Source organism: Sebastes umbrosus, chromosome 18, assembly GCF_015220745.1.
Source record: "Sebastes umbrosus isolate fSebUmb1 chromosome 18, fSebUmb1.pri, whole genome shotgun sequence".
Classification (NCBI taxonomy): domain Eukaryota; kingdom Metazoa; phylum Chordata; class Actinopteri; order Perciformes; family Sebastidae; genus Sebastes; species Sebastes umbrosus.
In genome coordinates this window covers 20,948,227-20,965,396 of record NC_051286.1, presented here as the reverse complement: position 1 = coordinate 20,965,396, position 17,170 = coordinate 20,948,227, and the positions used below count along the sequence as shown (strand labels likewise).

The following is a 17,170-nucleotide window of genomic DNA, read 5'->3' as shown; positions in this document are numbered from 1 at the left end:
CCACTCCAGTCTTTTTAAAATGGTATTTTTGTGAAATAGTGGGGACGAGATAATGACGTGTTTTTCCCAGAGAGTTTAGAAAATGGCAAAACAAGCCTTAAAGAAAATAACATGTCATTTAAAGAGATTGTAGTGAACAAGTGGAATCATTTCTCAGGGCATTGGTGGAATAGTTCACTTGGAAGTCTTTGAGTATTTGAGTCCATGTGGTGTGTTGGGAGGTTTCTGTGTAAACTAAACCTTGTACCTTATCAAGAACCTCAGTGCCTCCACACACACACACACACAGCTGTGAGCAATAAGCCTCCCACCCCCCAACTCCTTCAGCATCAACCTCCTGAATGCGTGCGTAAAAAGGCAAGTTTACCCAAAACCGGTTGGCTGGGCGGTGCACACACACACACACACACACACACACACACACACTCGAACCGGTGGATGAACTTCAGCTGGATAATGGATTAACGCATCAGACGACCAGATAGCTACAAAACGCACAGCACAGCGCGCTATGAACTCCAGATGTCAATGTATTGGAAGAAAACACCCACCCACACACACACACACACACACACACACACGACGAGGGATGACTCACAGGTTTAGTTGAATAAGCGAGCTGCCGGTGCGGACGGGGAGATTCTGCGTGGGGTATTTCAATTCTTTCTGGTACTTAAAGCTTCTCCCAACTTGTGCTTTTTTTATGGAGAAGAGAAGCCACAAGGACTGACAGTTTTCGCGCTGCGCTGGTACCAGATATGGAGAGCGCGCTGGAGACCTCCGGACGCTGGTGCGCATCTTCTTCATAAAGTGCGACACTTCGACACAGGACGGGGCCTAAAACTTGTCTAAAACTTTGTCCCCAAAGTCAAAGTTGCTGATAAACGGAGGACAGTTTGAGAAACTTTAACACAATCTTTTCCCAGGAAGCTTTGAAGATGCGTAAAGAGGTGGAGAGGAGATTTCACACGCTGCTCGCGGTCTGCTCGATACTTCTCGTCGGTTTGGGGGTTTCAGGGTTTCCTACCAGACACAAGAATGTGGCCCACAAGGTGAGTTGTTTTTTTTTTTTTCACTATATTGATTATGTGTCGACTCTTTTTGAAGTTTAGCAATAAGTTTTAAAAAGTTGCAAAAGTCTTAAAATCACACCTGCTGCTACAGCTAAACGACTTTGTTGTCCAAAAGTTGTCTATAGCTTTAGTGCTCTGGTGCATCTCTGCTCCTTTTTATTGCTAAATAAATACAGTAATGTTAGACTCATTTCATAGTCTTACTTTAATAATATCCTTAACAGTATTATAGAAATATCACAAAACAAAAACCGTGTTGCAGTGTAAATGAAAATAAACTAGATTCCCATGCTGATATTGGATATTCATAGTTATTGGTATAGGGGAGACCAGGGGCAATTGTAACATTTCTTTTGGTTTTGATGTCATTACTCAAAAACCTCTTTTGAGCTATTTGGAAATGTATGTAGGTATTTGTGTTCTACTTGTTAACAGTCATCATATGTTTTTACAAGCAATATTAGTGCATCTCTGCTAACTGTCTGTTGGTCCTTTTTATTGCTAAATACAGTACAGACTAATTTCATAGTCTTACTTTAATAATATCCTTAACAGTATTATATAAATATCACAAAACAAAAACCGTGTTGCAGTGTAAATGAAAATAAACTAGATTCCCATGCTGATATTGGATATTCATAGTTATTGGCAGCCCAAGTGTTATTGGTATAGGGGAGACCGGGGGCAATTGTAACATTTCTTTTGGTTTTGATGTCATTACTCAAAAACCTCTTTTGAGCTATTTGGAAATGTATGTAGGTATTTGTGTTCTACTTGTTAACAGTCATCATATGTTTTTACAAGCAATATTAGTGCATCTCTGCTAACTGTCTGTTGGTCCTTTTTATTGCTAAATACAGTATAGACTAATTTCATAGTCTTACTTTTATAATATCCTTCACAGTGTTATACAAATATGACGAAATAAAAAACAAAAAAAACGTGTTGCAATGTGAATGAAAATAAACTTGATTCCCATGCTAATATTGATTAATAAGGTCATTGGTAGCCTAAGTGTTATTGGTATAGGGGAGACCGGGGGCAATTGTAACATTTTTTGGGGTTTTGATGTCATTACTCAAAAACCTCTCGAGCTATTTGGAAACCATTTGTATGTAGGTATTTACTTACTTTAACAGTCATCAAATGTGTTTTACAAGCAATATTAGAGTCACAATATTGATTGAAACACTATAAGTCAAATCTCCCTCCATGTGCAGGGGCGATTGTAACAATACAAGTAATACCTTCATATAAATACCAAGGATTACAATAAACTACCAAGAATATACATATAGTTCAAACTATTTAATATCCATTCAAAAATCAACTACGTTCATACTCGTAAAAAAGTATGAGACATCAGTTTGTCGTTTGGCAGGCAGAGAAGGATCATCACAGATAATGAGTTTCATGGTTCCGTCTCGTTTCTGATTGGAGATATTTGAGATGTTCCACAATTTTTTGGAATACATCCTAAAATTAACCAGAATATATCCTAAAAATAATGAGGATACGTCCGAGAGCAAATGAGAATATATCAAGGGACCATTGTTACAATTGCCCCCGGTCTGCCCTACGACAGACACTAGAATCAGGTACCTTTAGGGGATTTTGAAAAATATTATAAGCAAGTAATTTCTCTTATTTTCAACGTATAATCAATGTTTATTTGTCTGTTTAGTAAAATTTGAATGTCATAGAAAAAGTGGAACAAATGTGCTCTTTTTCAACGTCAGTTTCCATCAAATGATTCAATCAATTAGAGCTGAAATGATAGTTTTCTCCTCAGTGCTTTCTTTTGTTGCACTTCTCTCTCCAGGTATAGTCAGGTTTGCTATCACTGGGCATACGCCCAGCTGTAATAAATCCAACTCTCTACACACACACAGTGTGTGGTGTGTCTATGGGAATGTTTGTGTTACACGCGGACATATTTGGATATCAAAGCCTGTTTGTGTGTGTTTGTGTCAGGGTTCAGTTTTTGCCTTTGAACTCTCCGTCTTGTGTGGCCTCCCGTGGATGCCCTATTGGGACTCTCTCTCATCATCTGTCTGATTGATGTCAAAGTAAGAAGAGACAGAGAGGGAAAAAGAGGGAGGGAGGGAAGAGAGGAGAAGGGAATGATTAGTGAGAAGATGAAAAAATGTCACTGTGGCTGTTCATTTCATTCAAAAGACTACAAATGTGCGTCTTCGCTCTGTGACCTGCTGGATGCAGACCGTACGTGGTGGATGGAGAGGAGAGATTAGCAGAGGAAGAGAGATGGAGGAGGAGGGGAGGCTCAGTAAAAGCGGGTAACGAGATGCTTATGTAACCAGAATAAGGCGAGCCCTCGGCATCTCTCGCACCAGAGCTCGGGTCAAGTGTCATCCGTCTGATTGTTTACATTGGCTCTTTTTTGTGTTAATGTGGAATTTCCTGTTTTTGGTTTTACCCCCATCTCTCAGCGAAGAAGACGAGGAGGGGTTTGTGTTGGAAGTGGCCTCGTTTCTAAATATTGGGACCTGTTTGCCCCGACTGTTTTGTACCCCCGACCTCCACAACCTCACCCCGAATACACCAGGCATGCATTTGTTGTTCCATTTGCAAAAGACGGCGATCAAAGCGCGTCCATAGTTTATTGTTCTTGTGTAATGGTTTGGAAACAGCCAAGTGCAGAGGCCTTTGATATCTGCGGGCACATAAATCAGGGCTGCCACACCGCCTGCCTTCCCAGCCTGCCCCCCCAACCCCACCGGATCCCGTCCAAGCCCCTCACCTCAGCCCCTGCTGCCCCCATCCCGTCTCCCGACCTCCTCCTCCCTGACCTCAATGTGTGTCACCATCAGCAGTAGCAATGACAGTAGCCCAGAATGGATCCAGTCTTTTCAATCTAGTAAGAGGAGGACACAATGCATTGCTAAAAAGAGTGGATTTGATGTTTGTCTGAGAAGAGACCAGACTGAGGTCCCCCACTGCATCCAGATAGTCTCCCTGTTAAACACGCTGCATGCCATCAGCCATCGGGCCTTTGATCAGAAGCGCCCCACTACAGAGAGGAGGAGAGCAGGATCAGAGAGAACGAGGGGGAGGAAGAGAGGAGGAGGAGGAGGAGGAGAGTGATATACAGGGCGAAAGAATACAGGATCCAGATGTGTAACAAGACGAGATGAGGAGGGTGTGAAAGTATGTGGCCTCTCCTCATGACTCTGGACCCTCTGTGTCTGCGTGAGTGTGAAGGTGTCGGAGCATGTGTGCGAATGTTGGTGAATATTGTCACTGCTGCTCAGATCTGACAGTGATGCGCTCATGCTGCTAATAACAGGCTAGTAATGGGGTAAGATGGAGAACCATGCCAGAGGATTGCGTCAATAAAATCTTATACGAGACACCAGGCGTTAGGTGTAACAGAGAGAAGATGCAGCATAGGTCTGTTGTTGCTTGCTATGCTCACATAAAGATGAATGTTAGCTCTTTTTGGTATTAATTCTTTGTCATTTCTTGCCAGATTAGAGGTATTAGCAGTGAAAATTTGGTATTGGTGCATTCTTATAACAAGAAATAGATTTTTCATACATGGGAAATGCACAAAGAGTTGGTTTTTCAAGTTAGCCTGTTACTTGGAGAAATAAAAAAAAAACTAAGCAAGTAATTACCCAATGCAACTTTTAAACATTATTTTCATTATCAATTAATCTGCCGATTGTTGTCTCCATTCATCAATTAATCATTTAGTAGTACTCGTGCCCGTCCGGAATGGACCAATTGCTTAGCCCCCAGAAGTTACCGCGACATACTGTACATACCGTGGTATGGCTGCTTTTACACGCCAAGTGTGAAGTTGATTGGATGAACGCGTCTGGAGATATGCACAGGGCAGTCATACAGACAGAGAATTTAGTTAGATGATGTCGTTACAGCGCCACCTATTGGCCAAATGGCACCAAATTTGTCATGTTCACCAAATGTGGTGACAATAAGTGTTTAGGCGATATGACATTTTTTGTAATATAAGCTGTGCCCCCAGCATTTGAGCTAACTTTGACGGCCAGCTATAGCAAAACAGTATGGATCATCAACAATCGTTAAAAGTAACTTTTTCCGCCTTGGTCCAGAGATGTTCTGTACCAAATTTGGTGACGATTGCTCAAAATTTGTAGGAGGAGTAGCAAAAAATCTGATTTGGATAAAATTAAAAATGGCGGAAAATCAGTCAAGATGTGTGTGGTTTATATTTATAGATTCATCTGGACCCACAAAATCCAAGAAAAAAGAATTTTGTTTCTGAAACTTACGGTTCAAAAGTTACAGTCTAAAATGTAAAGTTCATTTCTATAGCGTCACCATATGGCCAATTTGCACCACATTTGACACTGAACTCCCTTGAGTCCTGAGCGATACACCCACGAAGTGTGAAGTAGATCATATGAGCGGTTCTCGAGATATGATAATAAAAGGGAGGGACAGACAGAAAGAGATTCCTCACTTTATAGTTAGATCTATGATTAATCTGCTGATTGTTGTCTCGATTCAGGCAATAGTTAAAAAAATGTCCATCCCAGTTTTCCCACAGACCAAGGTGACGTCTTCAAATGTCTTGTTTTGTCTGACCAACAGTCCAGTTTCCAAAGATACTCCTTTTATAAAGATGTTAAACAAAGAAAAGCAGCACATTTTCACAATTTAGAGGCTTTATCTGTGGATTTTTAAAAATCTCATGATAAATTACTTGTTTATTATCAGAGTAGTTGCCGATTTTTTTTCTGTCAATCAGTTAATCGACTAATTGTTTCAGCTCTACTTACTTTATATCCGCTGCTGAAGACAGGGCCAATTTACATAAAACAATAGCAAAATTAAATGTGTTCCTCAAAATCTAAAATCTCCTAAATGTATGTTCAAATTGGCATGTACTATTCTGTTAAATTGTGCAATATTTTATGTATTAACAAGTTAAAAATCCCTGTAGAGTGTTTTCAGCAGCATTGCTATAATTGGTCTGTTTTCATGGGATGTTGAGTTTCCTTGGCACAAAATGTGGTAAATGGTCAATTTGTATTTATTGCAATATGTGTAATATTTACTTACAGTATTCAATTACAGAGAGAATTTGGCTAAAAGGTTATCTACTTGTCAGCACCAGTTTACAGTTTATATCTGGGGAGGGGGCCAACTTCTCTTCATCCATCATTTATCATGCTTGATGGGCTTCTCCTCTAAACAGGCATTATGTGTTCACATGCTTGAATTTGACCGACCACATGACTTCTTTATGGGACAATCGCAGGCAGCCAGTGAAAAGTACGCCCCGTTCTAGAGGCCATACGTATAAATCATCAACCATTTGGTCATTAATTCCGACATTTCTTCTCCTCTTTAGCCCTCCAACTGCAACCGGTTTGTTCTGAGCAGACCGCAAACTGGCTCATGTCAAATCTCAAAGTCCGGTCCGATCATATGTTTGAGCCAATTTAGCATATTCAGGATGCTATAGACGTGAGTGAACAGCAGACAAGGGTTCATTAGAGGGTTTGGATTTTGGTTTTTGACCAGTGTCAGGCATGAAATAGATATGAGTCCTATTAGACATGAAACACTGGAGATGCAGGCCAACAGAAAATCCATTTTCAGTGACTATATTCCACATACAGTACATATATCTTCAATTCCTCCTGCTGGGGCTCGGTAACTGTAAAACCTGAAAGGTCAAATTAAGTGGCGTCCGTAGTGGCGGCAGCACAGCAGGTTCAGACACGCTCGCACCAGCCCAGGGGTCCCACGCCTCCCAGGCCCTCTCATTAAAGCTAAAAGAGGATCTCTCTGGCACAGGCCCCTCTTTGTCCACGGCCTGGATGCCATGACTGTTGTGGGAAAAAAACAGAAAAGAATGAAATGAACGAAGGCTGGTTGGTTGGATGCCTCGGGGGCTTTTTGGAATTGCTGACCAAGCTACAAAGTGGTAGATGGTTTCAAGGTTTCTTCCTGGAAACAGAGCACTAATTGTTTGTATATTGATCAATGAGTCACTATATGTCTCAGTCGTCCTTGTTCTTTACATTATTCAAGGTTTTAAGGCATTTCCTGCCATCCATTTTTCCCTTAAGTCATTTAATCTCTTAAATCATCCCGCTAGATTCTTGTTTCTGGTCCAGATAAGCTCTTTACGTTGCATCTTTACTTGTACTTTCAGGGTCACGGCCACCCGATTCACAGCGGTGGGGTCCAATATGCCACTGAGGCTTTGGAGGAGCAGAACCAGGTTCAGAGTCTCCTGCCTGAGCCACACGGCCACCAGAGGAGGTGGTCCCACCCTCAGCACCGCTCCGTCGGCGTTCTTCCACAGCCAGAGCCTGAGGAGGAGACCAAACCTTTCATCCTGGATCTCAAGAACTTTCCAGACCTGGCCAACGCTGACATCAACTCACAGAACCCCAACATACAGGTGAGTCTGGAGAGGGGAGTCGCACACATTTGGGGATATGCGGTTTTTGAGTTTCCTAGACAGCCTTATTTATTAAGTGATGGCTTAAATTAAAACCATTTGTGCAAGGAGAACATTTAACCTTTTATTGTGTAAAATTATCTGTAGCAAAATCAACAGTCTCTCCGTCTAATCTTAGCGTTCCGGCTGCGTCTTTTTTTGCTACTATTTCATTAAAGTGTAATAAAGGAAAACGGGCTCTGTAATCATAATCGTCAGCCATTACGTCCTCATCATCTCCTTCTAAATTGACCCAAAATTTTCAAAATGTTGCTCTGTTTAACTTATCTCAGGGCAGTTATCCTCTCCAGCTCTGGTCACTGTAATCAGGATGTGGTTAGAGGGACATAATGATGTCTACATCAAGTACAGAAACCGATGATGACTTTTCATGTAGCATATAGACCAGATGTACCAGATATAGACAAATGAAAACATTTCCAATCCTCATACATCTTTCCTAACTGTGAAATTAATTTCACAACAGTTACATAAAGATATTCCCCGTAGTCTCACTGTTGCCTGGTCTTCACATCAGCTGAAGTGGGCCCTTGGAAGTGCTGTAGCACCGAGGATGAGTCATATTGAGGTAATGAGAGGTAGTTATCCAGAATAAATGCTCACATTCGCTCCCCGAGAGGATCGTTTAGTTGGCTGAATGCTCATGCTCACGTCTGGCTGGCTGACTTGGATCCGGGGAGCGGGTTCGCCTCGCTAAAAAGACTTCTCCGCCGATTTGAGTTAGTTGATTTCTTGAGAACAATTTGTAACTCAAGCGCTAAAAAGTTTTGGAGGTACTTGACTTTTTTCATGACACATAACAGGAAAAGCAGAGTTAACACAGCAATCCTAGACAGTTCAATCACCCGTCATTGTCTTCTACTCACCGTTATTATGCCAAGTTTGGTCTGCCAATCACGCTACAATTTGTAGTCTGGTTATGCTAGTTCAGACTTTTAGGTGAGAGTTGTTCAGCTTCACAAATATTGATGCTGTTCAAGATCATATCAGTAACACAGATGAATGTGTTCATGGGTACTTCCATAGAGTAAGAAGTGGATGTAGTCACCGTGACGTCACCCATTGGTTTATGGACTGCCGCTTTGAAGCCTTGAGTACCGCATTTTGATTGTCGCAATCTTGTTTTTTTGCAACAAGAAGTGACACAAGAGGGTGGAGCTAAGTAAAACAATAAATAAGACATTTTTAGGTGTTACAATTAACATTCATAAACTGAAAAACAACACCCAGATGGGACAACGCTGAGGTAGCAACCTGTCAATCACAAGGTAGCCATGTCCTAAAGCATCCCCTTCTTTATGGTCTATTTGACTCTAAATGGGACCATAATTTACTGAATGAACATCATGCTGTATTGAAGAAGACTTTAAATTTGTGATTGAGACCATAAACTCATGTTTACAATGTTTACTGAGGTAATAAATCAAGTGAGAAGTAGGGTTTTCTCATAGACTTCTATACAATCAGACTTCTTTTTGCAACCAGAGGAGTCGCCCCCTGCTGGCTATTAGAAAGAATGCAAGTTTAAGGCACTTCCTCATTGGCTTCAGACCCAGAGGTTGCCTGCTGGTTACTTGAGATTGACAAAGACCCTTTGTTTTTTTTATGTAGGTAACTATTGAGGTGGTGGACGACCCCCAGATGGAGGTAGAGATGGACCTGGCCAAGGAAAAAGACTGGCTACCCTCCTCTTCCTCCTCACCCTCTTCCACGGTGGATTGGCTCGGAGGCAAGAAGCTTTTCTGGCCCCTTTTCTGGAGTTACACTGACGCGGACTCCAGCGAGGACAGCAACAGCCGGTCGGGCGTGGAGGACACTGGCGAGGAAGAGGAGGAGGAGGATTACTCCCTGGATTACGGCAGCGAGGAGCCCTTACCCAGCGGAGTGGGCGGAGACTGGGATACGCGCTGGAACGAAGGCTGGGATCCAATGCAGAGCTACTATGGTAAGGTTTGCCAAGTGGTACGCTCGCTGGTACAGCCACACAGCTCTTTCAGATATGACTTCATCACACTGATTATGGCTTTTAAAAAATTACCAAAATTTATCCTGTGGGTTTTACCAAAAGAAAAAAAATGTAAAAAGGGAAAGTATGGGAATGTAATTAGTGAATTTATCATATCAAAAAAAGAGATAATGTCTGGGAGGAGAGACAGAGAGAGAGAGAACAACAGGGCGGCTTAGGAAGGCTGCATGTTAACTGTCTTCACAGTCAGAGAACCAAACGATGCCAGCATGCGAGGCAGCATGAGCACTCGACCATCAGGACATTGTGGGTTATGGGCACTTTGAAGTCGACACTGGTCGTGCTGGTCGCAGAGGCCCGCCTTTTGAAGATGGGTCCGATGCGCTCGCTAATGGCAGCGTGAGGCCGGCACTGTTCCCTGGGACAAAACAGCCCTCTGCTTGTGGACAATTAGAGGGCAGATTTGGAACACAGAATGACAGGGGCCATTCGGCCGGCTCTTTCATCCTTTCCCCGGGACCCCGTGGGCCCCCCCAGACCCTGGCGGCCCTCGCTGCCCTCCGCGGCTCGGCCTTTTGAGCCAGTTCAAGAATTTCGGGGGGCTTTCAGGGCTCTGCATAACTTTTACAGCTCTTTTTCCACCCTCTTAATTCTGCCTTCCTCTGGTGGGAAAACATGTTGTGTCTCAGCTTGCACAGACCACTTATTCATCGGTGAAAATAGTAAATAATTAGAGAGAAAGAGAAAGGTGTATGTTGTGATTGAAAGGGAGAGAAGATGGAAAAGAGAGATAGAAAAGGAAAGAAAAGATGGGCTCGGCAGCGGGTAGGCCGATGTGTGCGAGTCCTACTGTAGATCAGAGGCTTACCACAGCATAAGGCTTTCATTCTTCAGAAATTTTCCCATAAATACAAATCAGTGCATGATTGATCTATTTTGTTTTTCTAAGGTTTTTGAAGGTTGCACGAACCTCTACTGCTCTATTGTAATCTCAAAATGTTCTAGCAGGTGGCTAGCATTCACTCTTTAACTGTTCCCATATCCGTTATACAACCCAATATATAGATTTGATGTGTTTAACTGTTGTGCATGCAGTCGAGCCAGCAAAGGGCAACAATGCCTATTAAGTGGTCACATCTAAAGACGCAGCGAACATAAATCAAGGATGTCTGCCTTAGCTTCTTCTGTAATTAAGACTCTCCTGAGACCTCATTCCCGTATGGCCACATGGCGAGCTGGCAGCGCCCACAAAGTCAAATTTGGGTGCTCGCTACACCCAAGCTGGTATTTTTGCACCCACCTCGCCTTTAATCAAGAATGACTTGTTTTCAGTGTTATTAACACCACAAGGAAACATGGTGCGGAGGCGGACAGCCACAGCACAGCTTCTCTCTCTCTAATTTGACTGAGGCCTGCTTAAAAAGAATATGGGTTTGCATGGGAAAGGTTAAACCAGGAGAAAATTGTCATTTATATGGACGGTGACAGTCCAGTGCTGGATTCAGCTGTTGAAACACATACTGAGTTCACTTTAACACAAAACTGTAAGGTGATGAAGCTATGAAGCTTTTTCTTATTAGTTTGTTAAATACAGTACATCTAGTAATTGTAATCTGTGCCAGAAAGCATGATGTAGAGCTCCTGTAACTGTACATTTAATTCCATGCTTTCATTTAGTATTCCTCTCATAATCTTCGATAGTTTTTGCAATATGAATTATATTGTGCTTTTATCTTAATAGAATCTGAGTTTTCATCGTAGTGCAAAGTAAGTTGTAGGACTTCAGGCTGAGTTTGTGACTCTGTTTGTTTTCCTTTCCACAGAGAAGGAGACAGATGAGTGGACTCCCTGGTCTCCCTGTTCAGTGACATGTGGAAACGGTGAGAGGAAGAGGACCAAATCCTGTGGCTACTCCTGCACTCTGACAGAAGCCTCTAAGTGTGACCTGGAGCCTTGTCCTGGTGAGATTATGTTTCCCTTTTAAGAGAGAAAACCAATAAACTGAGGCCAGAGTGTTTAGATATTTTTATTCTGCTTTCCCAGCTGGTTTTTAATCTACTGCACTCTCCTCTTTGTAGGTGATGTCAACACTGTGGTAGAGCCTTTCCCTTTCGAGATGGAGAATGGCACAGAGCCGTTTGGGACAGGTGAGTTTTTTCTAATGGGAAGTTCTCCATAACAGCTTTCATTAGCTTATATCATCATGTTTTACCATGGTTGAAACCATTAACCGCAAGCTTATTTATTTATACTGTACAGTCTACACTTTTACAAAGCATACTCAGTCAGACATATACTGTAGTTGTAGGTATATAATGGTTCCTCCGTGGCTAATGGATTATGGCAGCATGCCACGGATATGCTGTCACAAGGGAATGTGGAACTGGTTTGCTCAATACTTTAACATAGATGTTTATTAGGGCTATCAATCAATTAAAATACTTAATCACGATTAATCGCATGATTGTCCATAGTTGATCGCGATTAATCGCAATTTCATCGCAATTTCATCGCAATTTCATCGCACATTTTTTATCTGTTTAAAATGTACCTTAAAGGGAGATTTGTCAATTATTTAATACTCTTATTAACATGGGAGTGGGCAAATATACTTGCTTTATGCAAATGTTTGTATATATTTATTATTGGAAATTAATTAACAACACAAAACAATGACAAATATTGTCCAGAAACCCTCACAGGTACTGCATTTAGCATAAACAAATATGCTCAAATCATAAATTGACAAACTCAATCCCAACAGGCAACAACAGCTGTCAGCGTGTCAGTGTGTTGACTTGACTATGACTTGCCCCAAACTGCATGTGATTATCATAAAGTGGGCATGTCTGTAAAGGGGAGACTCGTGGGTACCCATAGAACCCATTTTCATTCACATATCTTGAGGTCAGAGGTCAAGGGACCCCTTTGAAAATGGGCATGCCAATTTTTCCTCACCAAAATTTAGCGTAAGTGTGGAGTGGTATTTATCCTCCTTCACAACAATCTAGTATGAGATGGTTGGTACCAAAGATTTTTGGTCTAGTTTAATATGATACCAGTAGTATTCTAGCTTTAAAACTGAGCCCGCTACAGCCTAAAATTGCAAGTTACGTTAATGCGTTAAAGAAATTAGCGTTATGCGTTAACGTGTTATTATCGCGTTAATTATGACAGCCCTTGTGTTTATAGATGCCAGACATAGAATTCAGACTTGACTACAAAGTAGTACCTACTTGACTACCAGTAGCGCTATCATGAAACAGTAACAAACAATTTCATGTGGTATTACTGTCCTCTTTCCAACAGATGTGGACAGCTGTGAGAAGTGGCTCAACTGTAAGAGTGAGTTCCTCCAGAGGTACCTCCACCAGGTCTTGTCTGAGCTGCCCAGCTGCCCCTGCTCCTACCCCTCTGAAGTGGGGTACACTGTCGTCAGTGTCTTCGATGAGGATCACGACCGCCCGTTCCGCTGGCGTGATGCCAGTGGCCCCAAGGAACGCCTGGACATCTACAAGCCGTCAGCGCGTAGCTGCATCCGCTCGGCGCTTTCCAGCGACTCGTCTACGCTCGCGGCGCAGCACTGTTGTTATGACGATCGCGGGCGGCTGATCACGCGAGGGAAGGGCGCAGGCACGCCTAACCTGATCAGCACCGAGTTCTCACCCGAGCTGCACTTCAAAGTGGATGTGCTGCCTTGGATCCTGTGCAAGGGAGACTGGAGTCGCTTCCATGCGGTGCGGCCACCAAATAATGGATTGAGCTGCCCAGAAAACCCCCATGAAGACGTGTTCATGAATGAACTGGAAGAGGCCAGGGAGTACTGAGGGACCACAGCCAAAACTACCACTTCACTCAGAGAGTCAGAGGGCCCAATCCTAATTTGAGAGGAGACTGCCTACTTTAAAAGCTCATGAAATATTACATCTAAACCATGCATCATGCATTGACTTGGAGCAAATGCACATTTGTGATTGGGTGTTTAGGTATGACGGTGAAGTGTGGCTGTCTCAAGTTAGGATTTGGCACAGTGTCCTGATATCAGGCTCGGCTGAACTGAACTGAATTACAAGAATGGAAAAAAAATGCAGTGTTCTCCCATCGCTTGCCAACCTGTTCCACATCTGGCGTAACATCAAGCTCTCTCTCTTTATATTCAGCACACTCTCCTGGGTGCGTGTAAGCATGATGTCTACCTACTGGCTTTTTTTGATGGTGTCCTGGAGCGCTTGTGATTGACAATAGCAACATATGGTAAACATCCTGATCATGCTTCTTGTAGGTTTTACATTAGGAAATGTATGAATGTGGGCTGGTTATATTGATGAAACAAACACATGCATGGGAAGAGTCCAACAGATGAGTATCCCAACTATGCTGCTACATTATAAAATCCTTCAGGTTATACAAAGGTGTTAAGGGGAACAAGACATCAGTAAACCCAAAAGATGCCACATGCATTCACAGTAATGTACATTTCAGCCATTCTTTCGGGACACTAAAATCAGTAATGTTCGAAGAATTTGGGATCTCAACCAGAGAAGCTAAAAAGGATTTGAAACAAATTATCGAGCTTGCTAGTGAGAATCATGAGAATAGCCCAATAGAGCAGCACATTTGAAATGTTTCGTCACACAGATTGATTTCATGCGTTTCCTCACATTTTCACAACCAGGAAGATATATGATCTGGGTGCCAAAGAGTTAAAAATCAGACTGTTGGTGCCTGTGTAAATCCAGCCTCCTAAGTCTCTACGGTGCAAATGTAGGAAAACAATTAAGTTCAACAGTGAGTAGATTGTGCTCATAGATCTCTACAATGTTCTCAGGGGACTAACTGACCATGATAAACAAATTTGTTCATTTACCTCGACAGCGGAGCACTATTGGAAGTGTACTGGGGTAAAGATTAGCAGGAGGGTATCGGATGTCTAATCCAGATTGTAATGATGAACAGATAATGCTTTTTGTGCAGTTTCAGAAAGCAGTCGGAGCCCTTATAACTGAATAGTTGATGCATTGTGTGTGGTAGAAAGATGTCATTGCTGCTTAAGCTGTTGGCTTAGGGTCTTTGGGTTTATGCACAGAACTTGATTGGATAGAAAGGACATTCCTACACAAATAAACATTCCTGAGAGGTCATGTAGTTGGAGCCCTTACCCTGGCTCACATAGGAGTACAGGTAAAGGCAACATGGAAGTCAAAAACCCATAGTGCAAGGGATTGAAAATATGTTGAACCATAATCAGAATAGTTTTTAGCATTGTATCAATAGCTGTGTCAAGGCAGTTATGTTAAATTTACGTAGAAATACCTTAAAACTCCAGGAATCGCCCTTTCTATCCAGTCTAATTCTATGGATGTTCGCTCCAAACCTTTTTTTCAGGAATTCTGCTTCCAGATGTGTATATGCAAACACGCATTTACATTTTGGAATCACCGATCATTTTAAAGGAAGGCACTTTATTTAAGGTATATATTATATATACAAAAGATATATCAAAATGTACTCATGTTTGCCATTTGTTGTGTTATTGTGAAGGGAAACTCGCCAGAAATGCTGCATTGTTCTATGAAAGTGCGTATATCAAGTGTTCTGTTGAGGAAAGCATGATCTTTTTGTGATTTCTGAATCTAGTATTACATATATGGTGTTGTACAGTATTTATTTGTCTATTCTCTTTTTTTTAAGTTTGCTGAAGCTTTGAAATGTCTCTATACTCAACATGGTGCACTAATCTGACTGAGAAATGAGGGCACCCATTATCAAAAGGGAAACCACTTGCCTCATATCACTTCATACAGCAACATCAAGTGTCTGTTTCATTCTACTTTGTACTGCAGTGCTCTATGAATATGTTGTCGCAATTATGCTGAAGAAATATATAAAAACCTTGCATTCATCATCTGACTTTTTAATGTGTCCTTTTCTTTTTCCACACTTTAGATGCTGTGTAGTGGAGCCAAGCATAGCATAGTAGCCTGCTGTAGAGCAAAATTCCTTAAAACTCAACTGAGTAGTTATACGCTTTTATTGACTGACATACCAAATGTTTCCGTACCTTTCCTTTCCAACAAGACAGGTACAGTGCAGCGAGCATTCCTTTAAACTGCAAACATGTCACTTCCTTCTTTGCAGCAACCGGCTAAATATTAAGACAGCCAATGGCAGATACTGTGCCAAGATCACACATGTTTGAAACTTCCTTCATATCAGAATATTTGCAAAGAAGAGTTTAATGTTAAAAGAATAGTTTGACAATTTTGGAAATATACTTATTCCATCCACAGGTAACAAAATCTGCCTACCAGCTAAGGGCGGGTTCACAGGTTTGGTTCCTGAATCAAACTAATGCGAGGATGATACTTTGTTTAAATTTTCCAACTGGTCCAGTTTGCGTTCACAAAGGCAAAACTCAAATGTTCCGGAAAAAAAACATCTGCATGCACCAGACTTTAGCTTCAAATCATATTCCCCAAAATGTCAAACTATTCTTTTAAAGGAACAGTGTGTTACATTTCGGGGGATTAGCAGAAATGGAATATAATATTCATAACTATGCTTTCATTAGTATTTAATCACCTGAAACTAAGAATTGTTGTGTTTTCATTAGCTTAGAATGAGCCCTTTATATCTACATAGGAAGCGGGTCCTCTTCACGGAGTCCACCATGTTGCTCCGCCATGTTTCTACGGTAGCACAGAATGGACAAACCAAACACTGGCCTCAGCGAGAGGCTTTTGTACGTTACCTGAAGGCCACCGTAGTTCTCCGACACGCTTGTGAAACTGCGGTAACGTGAGCCGCGGAGTGCAAAACCGTGGTACCGCCAGCCGCCGTCTGACTTCCCTTGCTCCTAAAGTAGTGTTATTGTGGAAAGGATGGCCTCTGAGCGAGGCGAACGGCGTTACCACGGTTTTGCACTCGGTAGCTCACATTACTGCAGTCTTGGAAAGGGAGGAATTGGAAGAGAGGTACTCAGTTGCAATCTGCAACCACTCTTCTTTGCTAATATCCCGATATGAATTCAGACACAGGAACATTCCCCCAAATGTCAGATTTCTTTAAATGTTCATTCCCTTTAACAGTCGAATACGAAGTCAGACCATCAAAGGAAGGTCCCTGTATCCAGTGGTCCTGTCCACATAGCTGAGCCGGTGGAAGCTGTGATGCTAAATTGTTTAATAATCCGTAAATACCATTTGTGGTTTTGTGTGTTAGCGTCTTGCCTTGATGAGAAGTAATGTGTTGCATGTGGCTCTAATTATTTATCTACATTACCTTTTCCACATTTAACCGATCCTGAACACAGCGATGACAGGATTCAATTAGGTATCACGCATGAGTTCTCCTGCTAGCACATGTTAGCATTCCCTCAGTTTACTCTGGTTTTATCGTCTCTCGATCTAACATTGGTTTTCTTTATAAATTGAGTTCATGTCTAGAAGTCAAGTCCTACTTTACATTTTCTGCCAGACTTCTAAACAATGAACCACAGCCTTTTGAAACCATGAATGCTTCAGGATTTACAAATATGTTGTGGGCATTCTTCTGGTGATTCACGAGAGTGACACATTTGACATGAATACGACTTTCAGTTGTGGTTTTAAAGTCCAAGCGTGAGCAAGAGGGATGTCCGTGTTGGCT

At 42.0% G+C, this 17,170-nt stretch overlaps 1 protein-coding gene across 1 annotated transcript; it reads left to right on the top strand.

Moving 5' to 3' along the window:
• Positions 1-327: 327 nt before the first annotated feature.
• On the top strand, positions 328-15,433 carry ism2b (isthmin 2b). Its single transcript, XM_037751701.1, has 6 exons — positions 328-1,052; positions 7,246-7,497; positions 9,169-9,502; positions 11,347-11,484; positions 11,602-11,670; positions 12,833-15,433. Exons 1-6 carry the CDS (start codon positions 939-941, stop codon positions 13,348-13,350), a joined length of 1,425 nt encoding a protein of 474 aa, XP_037607629.1. The 5' UTR covers positions 328-938; the 3' UTR covers positions 13,351-15,433.
• Positions 15,434-17,170: the final 1,737 nt, after the last annotated feature.